We start from the raw sequence: 14,064 nt of genomic DNA, 5'->3' as shown, positions 1-14,064 counted from the left end.
GCTTTCCTATGCCTTGGAAAAGGTCTTGGTATTCTTGAATAAGTTGGCTTCACTCAGCAGTGAGCAAGGGCGTCAGTTTACTTTGAAAAGTGGTGGGGACAATGACCATATGACGCCGTCGCACCGCACCTGACACCGTCTCCAAGACCGTCATAGACTACCGTTCTCAACCAGACTCTCCTATGGACCAGGTCTGGCTCAAATAAATGATAATGAGCCAAGACCCGACCGGGTCCGACCAGTGTTGAAGCCTGGACCCTGGACCCGATGCGGCTGGACTCACCAGCATTTTTTTTTTTTTAATTCTCCGCCGGACCGCAGCAAAAAAAAAAGAAAAAAGAAGAAGCCCATAGTTGTGTTTAGAGACGTGACAGGTGGGGCATGACAAGCTGGTGATCAGCTGTGTGGTCATTGAGTTGTTAGACTAGACTACAGTAGGTCATTTCAATTTGCGCATCTGTGTTTTTTCCTTTTTATATTTTTATAACATCTATGCGCATCGACAGTGAGTGAGAAACAGAGAAACAGCGGGTGCACCAGATGATTGCCAACCGGCAAAAACTGAAACGAGACGGTTATAGAGAGGAAAAACACAGAATAGCCTATACAATATGTGTCCAAAAGACTTTGTCCCGTCGTCACGACGTGAGTGAGGAAGGATCGGATGGGGGCTCAGGTTTAGTGATGAGGAACTGTCACTGTCAGCTGCTGCTCCAAACAGACACGTTACTAACTTTATTTTGAAGGGACATATTAGATGTTGATTTCGTTAACAGTGACTTTGCACCCAAACATTAAGCATATCTGGTGCTGTCTCATCCGGTAGCCTACAATCGACCCCGCGTGGAGGCCGCGCTTCAGTTTGGCGTCTGTTCTATTTTTCACGCGAGCCGTGAGCGCCGTTGTCAAGCTGGATAGACGGATCGTACCAGACAGGAAGTCAGGCACAGAAAAGGCGAGAGAATCCGGTCAATTTTCAAAATAAAATGATGAAGTTAGTAATGAAGTTGTTGCTTGTCCGTCTATAAATATTTGTCAGTTGCGTCTGCACACGAGACACACACACACATCCATACATACAGAGCTAGAGACAGACCTGTGTGTGTGGAAAACCGAGTACAGACGAGTGGTCGATGTTTTACAGGCGCAGAGAGAGCAGGAGAAGCAGCTCCCTGTGTAACCAGCCAAGCGCCTGCGAGGACGCGCGCAGCGCCCGCTCCGGACTGTGAGAACTCTTTAATCGCAGCTACATTGTTGCGAGTTATTGGCTCCGGCAGAAGCTCTGCGCCGTGCACACTGTTTCGGCTGCCTATTTTGTCATAGTTTATCAACGTTTTTTCGTCATTCTTCATTAGGATAATGTTAAGTTAATTTTGTGGTGGGTGTCATGTTCGTGTTCCAAAGATGAGGCCGTGTTGATAGCAAGTGACTTAGTTTAATGTCTCACGTTCTCAACAACATACATGTGGCTCCATGCAGTCTTGCTCTACTGTTATATGGTACGGTAAGCTGACTACTAACCAGTACTGCCGCCTAGCGGTCAAACATGTAATAACATCCAATCATAACATCCCCCCTTTTCTAAGGTAAAATGCATTAACATGAATCATCACATTAGCTGTGTCAGTTATTTCAACCATTTCACATTCAGCATAACCCTGCAACACATAAGCTGTATAAACAGTTTCTATCAGATTGCATAACTCATATCTAAGCCAACACTAGACCATTTAGAACACATTCACAACATCAATCAATATACATTTTGTTCAACATGTTTAACATGTATATTGAATTTTCTTTGTTTATAAGTTCAGTCTATCAGGCTTTCTGATTTCTCTTGTGGACCTTCTTAACTCAGGTTTGCTTGAAGTAGGTGTGTGAGAGTCAGTGTTACAGTCCATAGCAGGTGTGGGAATTACCTGAGATTCACCACAGGTTACACTGAGCTCACCAACAGTCCCTTGAGGAGTCTTTAATAGACTGCGACGATTGCGTCTGAGGATTTGTCCATCATCAGTTTTCACCGTGTACGATCGTGGAGCAACTTCTTGCAGGACAGTTGCTTTTGTACTCCATCCATCAGCATCCTCAATCCTGACTGTGTTATTGGTAGTCAGTGGAGGGAGATGCCTGGTTGTTCTGTCATAGAATGACTTTTGCATCATTTTCTGTTGTCGTAGCTTATGTTCAATCTTTGAGTGATTCTTTTGCTTTAATTTGTCGTTTTGATGACTCGGCAACGTTGTTCGTAGCTTCCTCTTCATCAGCAGTTCAGCTGGTGATAGGCCGCACTGAAGAGGTGATGCTCTGTAGCTCAATAAAGCCAGATACGGATCCGAGTCACTGTCAGCTGCTTTCTTTAGGAGTTGCTTGAGAATGTGAACTCCTTTTTCAGCTTGCCCGTTTGACTGTGCATAGTGTGGGCTTGACGTCACATGCTTGAAATCATATTGCACTGCAAACTTCTGCCATTCTTTGCTGCTGAAGCAGGGGCCATTGTCGCTCACCACGGTGTGTGGGATGCCATGCCTGGCGAAGATAGATTTAGCATGTGTTATGACACAAGTTGATGTTGAGCTTGTTAGTAGCGCCATCTCAGGGAAGTTTGAGTAGTAATCCATTACCACTAAATAGTCTTTACCTCTGAGATGAAACAAGTCCATTCCTACTTTGTGCCATGGTGCTGTTGGCACCTCAGCTACCACCATAGGCTCTTTGCTCTGCTTGTTCCTGTGTTTCTGGCATGTTTCACATTTACTTATAAGTGTTTCAATGTCTTTGTTCAGTCCCGGCCAGAAAACCGTGTCTCTCGCCCTCCTTTTGCACTTTTCGATGCCGAGATGGCCTTCATGTATCCTGTGCAACATGTCAATTCTCAAAGCCCGTGGAATAACAATCCTGCCCTTTTTCAACAGCAGACCATCCACAGTACTAAGCTCACCTCTGACATGGTAAAATTGTGGACACGAACCAGCTGGCCATCCCTCATCCATGTTCTTCATGACATGCTGTAGCTCAGCATCCGTTGCTGTAGCCTCCGCTATTTGTCTTGACTTTGTATCCGACACAGGCAGTGTAGCCGACACCATGTTCACGTGACACTGTATGTCTTCGTCTGTCGCACTCACACTGTCGCCTGTAGTTGCTCTGGATAGGGCATCAGCAAGGACTAGGTGTTTACCTGGAGTATATATCAGTTCAAAATCATACCTTTGCATCTTCATCATTAACCGCTGAATCCGTGGAGACATTTCATTCAGATTCTTTTTGATGATGGCGACCAGCGGTCGATGATCAGTTTCGACTGTGAAAGACGGCAGGCCGTACACGTAGCTATGAAACCGCTCCAAACCATACGCCAGTTCCAAACATTCTTTTTCGATCTGAGCGTATCGGCATTCAGTTTTTGTCATAGCCCGAGATGCATAGGCTACCGGTTTCCAGTGCTCACCCTCAGCCTGGAGTAGAACGGCACCAATACCATCTTTGGAAGCATCTGTAGACACTTTTATCCTCTTCGTGTGGTCATAAAATGACAACACAGGTGCTGTGCTCAGTGTGTCCTTGAGTTTTTGCCACTCATGCTCATGTTTCACTGTCCATTTAAACTCACAGTCCCTGTGCAGAAGCTCTCGTATGCATGATGTCTTTGCTGTCAGATTGGGAATGAATTTACCTATGAAATTCACCATCCCCATGATGCGTAGCACCCCTGTCTTGTCTGTGGGCCTTGGCATGTTCTGTATTGCATGTATTTTGTCTTTATCTGGTTGGACACCACGTGCAGACAGCTTGTCTCCCAGGAAGAGGATCTCTTGAACGCCAAACTCACATTTACTCTTGTTGAGTTTCAGTCCATACTTCTGTATGCGCTCCATAACTCTGTTCAGCCTCTCGTTGTGCTCTTGGGCTGTGGAACCCCATATGATGATGTCATCAATGTAGACTCGAACTCCATCCAAGCCCTCGATGATCTGCTCCATCGCTCTGTGAAATATTTCAGGTGCTGACTTGATTCCAAAAGGCAGTCTGAGAAAGCAGTGTCTGCCGAAGGGCGTATTAAAGGTACAGTACTTGGTGCTGCTTTCATCCAGTTTCAGCTGCCAGAAGCCTTGTGAGGCGTCAAGCTTTGTGAAGTAGTTGGCACCTGACATTTCACTGATGATCTCTTCACGTGTAGGTATTTGATAATGTTCACGCTTTATGCTCTCATTTAAGTCTTTAGGGTCCATACATATTCTCAACTCACCATTCTTTTTCTTTGTGATGACCAGTGAGTTGACCCAGTCTGTAGGCTCATTCACCTTTTTGATCACTCCTAACATGATCATTCTGTCGAGTTCTTTCTTTAGGCAGTCTTTCAGTGGCGCCGGAACTCTGCGTGCTGCATGCACAACTGGTTGGGCTCCTTCTTTCAACTGTATTTTATATGTGAAGGGCAAAACACCAAAACCCTTGAAAACACCTGAAAAGTTCTGAACAATTGTGTCCATAGAGTCATTTGTTGGGTTTATGGTTGGGATGATGCGATACACTCTTTTCACAAGCCCCAGTTCTTCACAGGCTCTGTCACCAAGAAGTGATTCCCGTCCCTCATTCACAACAAAGAAGAATAGGTGGTGCACTTTTCCTTTAACTGTGACACTCAACCTGCATGTGCCCAAACATTTGATTGGCCGCCCATTGTAGTCTTTCAGTCCAGATTCTTTTCTTTTTATTTGTGGCTTATTTTTCATTGCCTTCACATCACACATGCTTATGAGATTTGCTTTCGCACCAGTGTCCAATCTCATGGTGACTACAGTCCCATTTATCATTAGAGGAGCTATCCACTTATCTTCTGTAGTGACATCATTTGCATTGCCTGGTTTATTTATTTGTTCACTTTCACAATTCACCATTCCAACAAAGAACGTGTCACTTAGATCAGGCTCGTCTATTAAGTTTACAGTTTTTCCTTTCTTCCCCTCTTTCCGTCTGGAGAAGCATTGTTTAGCAAAATGATTCTTGCCTTGGCAACTGGAGCATTGCTTACCAAACGCTGGACACTGTCTAGGCTTGTGCTGTGAGCCGCAGCGCTTGCAGTTTATCATCACGTCCTCCTGCTGTGCAGGCCGGGTCTGTGTGCGCCGTCTCCGCTGATACGACACTGCTCCAACTGCTGCCGCGCTGTCGCTCTGCGCCGAGGCGACTGCAGACATCTCGCTGAATGTCCTCACGTGCCTTTGGGACAGCTCACTGGCCTGGCAGATCTTAATGGCTCCTGCCAGCGTCAGCTCCATCTCCCGTAGTAGCCTCTCTCTGACCTTTTTATCCTCCACCCCGAAGACGATCTGGTCCCGGACCATGGAGTCCGTCAGCATTGCGAAGTTGCAGGACTGCGCCTTTAGCCGCAAGTCCGTCAGGAAGCTATCGAAGGGCTCATGCTGCCGCTGTGTACGAGACCGAAACACGTACCTCTCGTACGCCTCGTTCTTCTTCGGAGAACAGCGAGTATCAAACTTGCTAAGCACTACATCCAACCTTTCATTATCTTCAGGACTGTCAAACACGAACGTGTTAAATACTTCTATGGCCTGTGGCCCTGCTATTGTTAGCAGCAGCGCTACCTTTCTTGCTTCTGGCTTAGCCTCGAGTCCCATAGCCGCAACATAAAGGTGAAACCGCTGTTTGAAGGTGCGCCAGTTCTCGTCGACATTCCCAGTCAGTCTCAAACTTTCTGGTGGTTTTAAATCCATGTCGCCCATTCGAGTTTACTCCTGGTACCATGTCATGTTCGTGTTCCAAAGATGAGGCCGTGTTGATAGCAAGTAACTTAGTTTAATGTCTCACGTTCTCAACAACATACATGTGGCTCCATGCAGTCTTGCTCTACTGTTATATGGTACGGTAAGCTGACTACTAACCAGTACTGCCGCCTAGCGGTCAAACATGTAATAACATCCAATCATAACAGTGGAGACAAAATTGTTCTTGACAAAAAGTGGTGGGGACATGTCCCCAGCGTCCCCAGCGTAAATGACGCCCATGGCAGTGAGCCATGGTTGCCTTGTACCACATAGAATGTAACTTCATCTATTGTTCTCATCTTGGAGTGGACTGTAGCTTTAAATTCTCCTCTTAGTGGAAGTGCAGTAGATGACCCATAAGGATAGATCTTTGCAGTAGATGGTTGTAATTTACAGCTGGGCTTTAGTTTGTCATAGAACATGTCATCTATTATGTTTGCTGTTGCCCCAGAGTCAACAATTACTTCCACTATTGTGTCTTTGATTGTTATTTTTGAATGTTTATGTCCAAATTGATCTTGCAGTGTACATAGGCTACAGTATATACATAGTCATCGTCACCTGAGCTATCTGGGGTGTCAGGTCTGAGTGGTTTTTGTTCAGCTTCTTTTTGCACTTGATGCACTTTGTATTTAGGACGTTGCTGTGAATGTTTTGCTGCAACCGTGGGGGTTGAGTCCTTGTTTAGTGATCTACAGCACCTTTGAAAGTGATTGAATTTTCCACATCCATTGCACCTTTTTCCTTTTGCTGGGCAGTTTGCTTGTCCTCCTTCATGTGGAAATGGTCCTCCACAATTGTTGCATGTCTTGTTGTCTCGTTTCACATTTGTATTTTTATTGATATATTTCTGGCTTTGGAAGGCCTTTCTTGGTTGCACAGCACAGATTGGGAATTCTTTTTGGGGTCTAGCTGTCTCTATCCCCGCAGCTTGTCTGTCTGACAGCTCTTGGGCTCTACCTGCATCCAGCAGTTTTTTTAATGTCATGTCACTGTCTTTCAGCGCCACCCGTCGGAGGCGCGTGGAACTGCAGCTCAGGATAATCTGTGACTTTATTTCTTTATCAACGTCTGCAAAATCACAAGTGGACGCCAGCTGCCTCAGTCTTGTGTGGTAAGTATCCAAAGTTTCATTTTCATTTTGTCTGGCTTGTCTGAAAATATATATTTCGTATTCAGTGTTCACTTTAGGGCAGAAATAGGCTTCCAGGTTTTCAACGGCCGTCTCGTAATCATCATCTTCTCCCGTGTCTGGCAGTGTGTCAAATATGTCATTTACTTCTGATCCTGCGTAGTGTAGCAGTAACGCTCTTTTCCGTGCATCATCCGTAATGTCCAATGCCACAAGGAAGTTGGTGAACCGTTTAATCCACTTCTTCCACCTCAAGCCTATTGAGCTGGGTTCACTGTGCACATCGAACTGTGGGAAGTGTGGGAGACTGGCCATAGTGCGGCGCTTCGGCTCTGCTTTCCTGCTCCGTGTCTCGTGAGCGGAGTAATTAGCTTAGCTTGCGAGGTTTCCGTGTTGGCTGTAGCGTAGTTCGCTTACCGCATATCCATAATGAGCATTTTCTTTGTCATTTGATGCGGTTTCCTCGTCGCCAGTTATGGTGTTTGTGGTGTAGGTTTAGTTGTAATGAACTACGGGAGACACTGGTTGCGTTCAATGCTAGGAACTTTACTTCTGGTCGGCATGTCAACAATAGGTATAACAGCAATAGTCATCCGGGTTACAACTCATGCCTACGGAACTCAGTCAGGGCGTGTGCCTCACTACATTACAAATGGATACCACTTTTCTTCGTCCAAAAAGACACACTAAAAAAACATCCAAATACCTCCACACAGCTCGTCTGTAATGTCCCTCTTGTATTGAAGCCCCAACATGCTTTTTTTTTTTTTGCGTGTTTGTGTGAAGGCCTGTCAGTAGCCCTTCAAGAATAACATTTAACAAATAATAATAACAATTTATGTAGCCTAGATGAAATGACCTGGCTCCCCTAAGTAGGGATGTGCACGGTTACCAACTACTCGGTTATGAATTTATTATCCGGTTAACCAAGGATTAAAAAAACGGCACGTTAGAGCGCAGTCTAGTGTTGGGTCAAACTACATTATCATGCCATGGTTCGGCTTTTTGTAGGGGACCTATTATGCTTTTCCAGCTTTTCAGACTTTTATATATGTTTAAAATGTTGGATAATGGTTCTAGACGCCGTGGAAGTGTCATATCATGAGGTTAATGCATTTGGAGGTAAACCCTGCTAGATGATTGGGATTTCTCTGCACACCGTGTTACACTCAGTTGCACTGACTTTTTTTTGACATGAGGTCGCGTTGACGTCATGGCGTGCCGGACTCCCCTACATGGTCATGCCGAGGTATCTGCTCCAGCCGGCCCCGCCTCCTCCCATGCTGCTCTGTTGTGCCTGGTGTCACAGCGTAGCGGACTACTTCCTGCTTTTTTCCTGCATGTTGTAGTGCTGTAGCGTCACTTTACTAAGTTTTATTTAGAAGTTCACGACGTTTCATGTAAGTGAAGCTGTACCTGTGTGAGTAGCGACGTACCGCCGGGGCGACGTTGTTCGTCGGATCGACGTAACGCTGGACCGCCGGAGCACCGGAGCACCGGAGCTGCAGCGGCTCCTCACACAGGCAGAGCCCGTCTGCAGGCCTCCTTGGCCGGGCAGACGTCCGTGCTCATCGCGGTAGAGAAAACGGTTGCTAATAAACATACCTGCAAGTTTTTTAAACGTTTACCGCCGTGTGGTTATTCTTTTTAGGAGATAAATGTTGGTCTCATTGATGAAATCTTACAGTTGTGGCAGGTGGATTAGTTTGAATGAAAAGTGAAGCTGTGAGAAGGAGGAGGAGAGGAGAGGAGAGGAGCAGTGCTAGTCTATGTGCACAAATCACCACATTTACATCAATAAATAACTGTTTTACAATGAACTGACCAGTCTGCATATATTTTTAATTTATTTTATTAAGTTATATTAGCTACATGTTACATGGTTACAGTAGCCTACATGGCAAAGACTACTCTATACCATCTTTGGTTAGGGTGAGACTAGGTCATGGGCGCATTTCATTACACAATGTAGACTGGTCAGATGCATACTGGAGATACTGGCAATTTGCCTACTGCAGATTTAGCTTTTGTTTGCATACTGCATTTTGGCCAAATCAGTAAGCTATAGGTACTAGTAGTAGACATCGTCATGGTAACACAATGCTGAGGGAGTGGTTCATTTGCATTTAAAGGGAGGGGCCACTGAAACAGACCGTTTTGCACAGCCCTGTTTTTGAGAGGATGAACAGAGTGCTGTGATGTTTGATCTTTGGGGTATTTTGACCGAAGCACGTCACAGACATGTCTTTAAGACACCCAGGAACTATTTTAGTTTGTGGAAAAAGGAGCATAATAGGTCCCCTTTAGTCCCCAACAGTTTCGGATCCCTGTCCCAATGTCAACATTGGCACATGTACCTGTAGTGATAACCACACCCTCTCCCTGTGACAGGTGTGGAGTGGACGTGGTTTACGTCATCTTATTTGCATTTCAAGGTGCAGACACAGAAATAGAGCTCTGGAGATACACTTTTAGATTGCTGAGATTTAGAGCTGCAGATTGATTTGGGGACAATTCACTACAAATACAATATGGTTGGACAACTTAGACCCATGTGAAATGGTTGAAAAACAGCATAATATGGGACCTTTAAGGGCTAGGGGTAGGGATGAAAAATAGAATTGGAATTGGGCATTACTGTATGTTTGGAGTCAGGTCCTGAGCTGTGGATACTCTCGACATAGAATGAAGGTGTGCATCAGTGAGATGACCATGTGCTGATTTGTTGTTAATACTGTAGAACAGCAGATAGGGCTTGCCGCTTGTTGATCTATTGCTTGGTCATGACCGTATGGTAGCTGTTGCAGTGTATTATGGGATTTGTAGTGTGAGTCATGGGAGTGCTATACTAGTGGGCCATTGGGGAGAGGATCACACCCCGCCTTTCCTAAAATAGACTTCCATTCTTTGTAATAGCGGGGTTTTCTAGTTTTTCTAAAGACTCTGCTATTCCGAAATTGCTATTGGGGAAAACCCTCCATTCAAAAAACCTCCCACAGACAGACGGACGTAATCAGAAAGAAAACGGAGGCTGTGCATTGATCCTTTTTTCCTTTTTAGGGTCAAATAGATCATGTGCATAATTAACTGCAAAACAAGCAAATACTTAACGCACTTTGATTACATAACGCTCATTATGCTTCTAGCCTGTCTAGCCTCTACCTGGGCTTTTTACTAAACTTAACCAACTCCAACCAAAGCTTCTCCCCCAGTCGGCTGTCAGCAGGAGCGGCGGCTGCAGCAGCCTCGCGCTCAAGCGGAGTGGGGGAGAGAAAAAAAAGTGTATTTCTATTACTGTGTGGGAGATTTCTCACAAGCAAGTGGGACAGATCTGCCCCAGTCCTTGAGCAGCGCGCGTTCCACAGACAAGCCACAACGCAGAGTGTAAACAACGTCAGCCGGTTCAGCACCTTGGACAGCTACAGGGGTGGGTCTTTCGGAACAGCGGAGTGTCGGAATGGAGGTGTTTCGGAATGAAGAGCTGGGCTCATTCTTTTTGGTTTTGAACGCTTCATCACCCATTAGCAGTAAAAAACTTAAACCGCATGTGTATTTCTTCACAAATCCTGCCTCAAGTTCCTTTAATTTTTCAATCACATTCATGTTGATGGTGTAATTAAAGCATGGTTCCGTTCTGACTCACTTTTTCTTAATGTTGTCATTCTGAGTCTGATTTTAAATGATTATTCTTACATTAGTCCTGGTTTCAGTTTGACCTGTTTAACTCTAGATTTCTTTCCAGGGCGACTATGTCTGGTTGGATTTGAAGACTGGACGAGAGTTTGAGGTACCGATCGGTGCGGTGGTTAAACTTTGCGACTCAGGACAGATCCAGGTGTTGGATGATGAGGGAAATGTAAGTTTTGAAACTTTGTGTTTCTTTTCATTTCCCTTCCCCTCCTAACTGTAACATAATCTACCCATTATTAAATATAGTGTACAGTCAGTGAATGAGTAAACACAGGAGTGATGGGTTGTTGATATTATGTAAATACTCTGATGCAATAAACTAATTAATGTATATTTCTCTGAAGCAATTATGGTTTTCCAGCTGGCTTGTTACTGATAAGAAAACATTTATATTAAAGCTATAAGCACTTCACTAGAGCTCTGATCCACCAAAATATTTTGGTCTGGAGGTTAGCATGTATATCAGAGGTTGCGCTAGACTTTTTCGTCGCCGGTCATTTTGACTGACGGGGTCATAAAAATTCCGTCATAATCTATTTTTACCGGTCACTTTAATTTTTTTAAAATGATAATAATGCCATATTCAATGGCATTCAATTTTAATTCATGTTTAATTCATATCAAGTCCAAACAAATTGAACAGAGAATGCTCCGGAGCAGAGTCGGCGAATGAATGAATGTCAGTGAATGCGGGGGTCACTTTCTGCCACTCAACATCTAAATACAACGTTAGATGACATCAGTTTTCTGTCAACAATCAACATGCTAACCCATGTGTTATACCAAAACATCCAAAGGAGCACGTTTTCACATAGGCACCGCATAGTGCACTGGCGTTAGCTCTCTCTCTCTATGTGCCTCTCATTTCTCTTTTACGCACGCACGCACGCACGCAGCCATTGCGCATCACTGAAACAACTGAAGCTGTAGACCACACAGCCAGATGCAGCACAAATTCAGACAGGACAAGACCCACTCAGCTTTAAAGGGATAGTTCACCCTAGAATGATATTTCGCTCATTATCTACTCACCCTCATGTTGACTAAGGGCTGGAAGAATTTTCAGAGTCCACCGTCCCTTCTCTGAGTTACAGGGGGTCTTGGCGTAGCAGTGCATTTCAATGCAACGGTTGCAAAGGGACACCAGAGCTCTTCGTAAAAAAACACACACAAAAAAACATCCAAATACCTCCATGATGCTCGTATGTAATGTCCGTCTTGTGCTGAAGCCCCAAATTGCGTAATTGTCCCGAAAAAAATTAAATAAGTCTATATTTTAAGCTTGTTTGTAGCGGAAGCTTCTCGAAGCTCCTCTTCCTGGTCCGTCCAAATCTCGCGTGATTCGCAGTAACCGCACTGACGCCGGCGCAAATCCGGTCCCTCGGACACTGCAGCTGAATCTCGCCCATTAAATCATTATCGACCGTCATATTTGCACTGACACGACTCCCAGTCAACATTTAATCCACTTGAAGGAGTTTGAATACTGCGGGGAAGCTTTCTGTCTTCTTCTCTGTTGTTAGTGTTTATGTGTGGCAGCGCTACAGCGCCACACACGCTCCACACAGGCCTAGAGGAGGTACTACAGCGTTTTCTACTGAGCGCACCAGCCAGCTGTGAGGTTTTTTATTTTTTATTTTTTAATCTAATTCTCACCGTAGTGACTTTGTGACATTGTATATGTTTTATATCGTTATCCACCGCTCCATTTATTGATTATCCGCCGGCTTCATTGTAAACAAATGCTCATGGCCAGACAGCCATGGCTGTGAATTGCAATCTGTCAAAATGACGGATGGCCTCAAAATCTTTCCGTCACCGTTTTAAAAAAACGGTCAATGACGGAAAATATCCGGTTAACGCGACCCCTGATGTATATGTATGTGTATTTGGTATTAGTAAAAGGAAAAAGGACTGTAAAGCATTGCAGAGACAGGATGAGACAAATGGTTCAATTATTGCACAGTCTTGATGACAAAATCACAAGAAACCTTCAGCTCACAACTTACAGCAGTGCAGATGTCATCTTCCGGATTCCAGACAATTTGCTTTGGTAACCATTTGGTAACTGACTATCCGTCGCCACTGAAATAGTGGAGAAGTTACAGAAAATGCGTGCTGTTAAAGTAGGGTTGGAGATCCTGGAAAAACGGTTCTAACAGGCAACATTTTGAAAATACACATGTCAAAAGTCCCAGCCCCTTTCCTCAGACTTCTCTCCTAAGCCACGCCTTCACCTTTCCGCGGACGTAGGTGAAGACACTCAACGTGCATTGTGCATTGTGCATTGTGCATAGCTACACTGCCACCCACCAGACTGGAGTGTGGCTTTCCGCGGACGAGGAGTGAAGGCTCTGATCGCACACGCAAGAGAAAGGAGAGAGGGAGAGAGACGGCAGCTTGATTGACACATCGCAATCCAATTGATTTTTATGTGACATTAAAGGGACATTGTGTAACTTCTCCTGTTATCTATTCAGGAAAATCGATTATTTGGTTCAAAAGTATGTTTTTCATTAATCAGTAATCCCCCCCATCAACAAAGTGAAGTGTTCCCTTCAGCTCTGAATTAGCCGTTCATATCATTCATATCTACATGGAGCGGGTAAGCTCGGTAGTAGTAAATATGTTTTGCTTTTGCGCGTGCACATCAAAACTTTTGCGCGTGCATGTGTGACGCGCGTGCGTCCCCTCATGAACGCGCCGGGGGATCGTACCCCCTCCCTCTCGTGCGGGGGATCGTGCCCCCTCCCTCTCGTGCGGGGGATCGTACCCCCTCCCTCTCGTGCGGGTTTTTTTTTTTTTTTTCTGCCCCCCCCCCTCCTTCCACTGCAACCGGTGGAAAAGGTGTCTGATCACCCCCCCCTTAACTTTTCCTCTGTTTCTTTTTCAAAACCTTTATTCTAATCAACGTTATTAGGAAATGAGGCGATTTTTTCTGATCTCTCATCCCTCCCTCCCTTCCTCCCTCCGCTGCTACCTGTGGTGCAGAGGTGGCTGGTCTACCCCCAAACTCCTCTGATCTACACCCCATCCTCTGACCATATGTTTTCAACCTTTGATTCTAATCAACGTTATCAGGAAATGCGGCGATTTTTATGATCTCTCTCATCCCTCCCTCCCTCCCTCCGCTGCTACCTGGGGTGCAGAGGTGGCTGGTCTACCCCCAAACTCCTTTGTTCTTCACCCCAACCTCTGACTCCCCCCACCTATTTCAACACCCTCTCTTCCTCTGGCTGTAGCTGACAGACCGGTGATACATCCTATATTACAATGTGGGGGGGGGGGGGGGGGGGGGGGGGGGGGTGGCGCGACTCGCAGCGCAGCAGGAGTGTGTGTGTGTGTGTGTGTGTGTGTGGGTGCGGGGGGTTCGAATCGCATGTATGTGGATGTCGAGGCCAGACAGGTGTGAGGGGAAGTAAACGGATGCCAATGCCATACATTACTATA

General features: G+C 45.3%; 1 protein-coding gene across 1 annotated transcript in view; it reads left to right on the top strand.

Annotated features, from left to right (window-relative positions):
• Positions 1-14,064, top strand: part of myo7aa (myosin VIIAa) — a 210,465-nt gene that overhangs the window by 39,652 nt on the left and 156,749 nt on the right. Inside the window, exon 2 of the mRNA XM_085794753.1 lies at positions 10,667-10,780. Coding sequence (XP_085650879.1) covers positions 10,667-10,780 — 114 coding nt within the window. The remainder of the gene's footprint in view (positions 1-10,666; positions 10,781-14,064) is intronic.

The sequence above is a fragment of the Trachurus japonicus genome, chromosome 13, assembly GCF_045865225.1.
Source record: "Trachurus japonicus isolate A0001 chromosome 13, Traja_1.0".
NCBI lineage: Eukaryota > Metazoa > Chordata > Actinopteri > Carangiformes > Carangidae > Trachurus > Trachurus japonicus.
The sequence above is the reverse complement of the archived record's forward strand: the minus strand, read 5'-3'. Positions and strand labels throughout refer to the sequence as shown.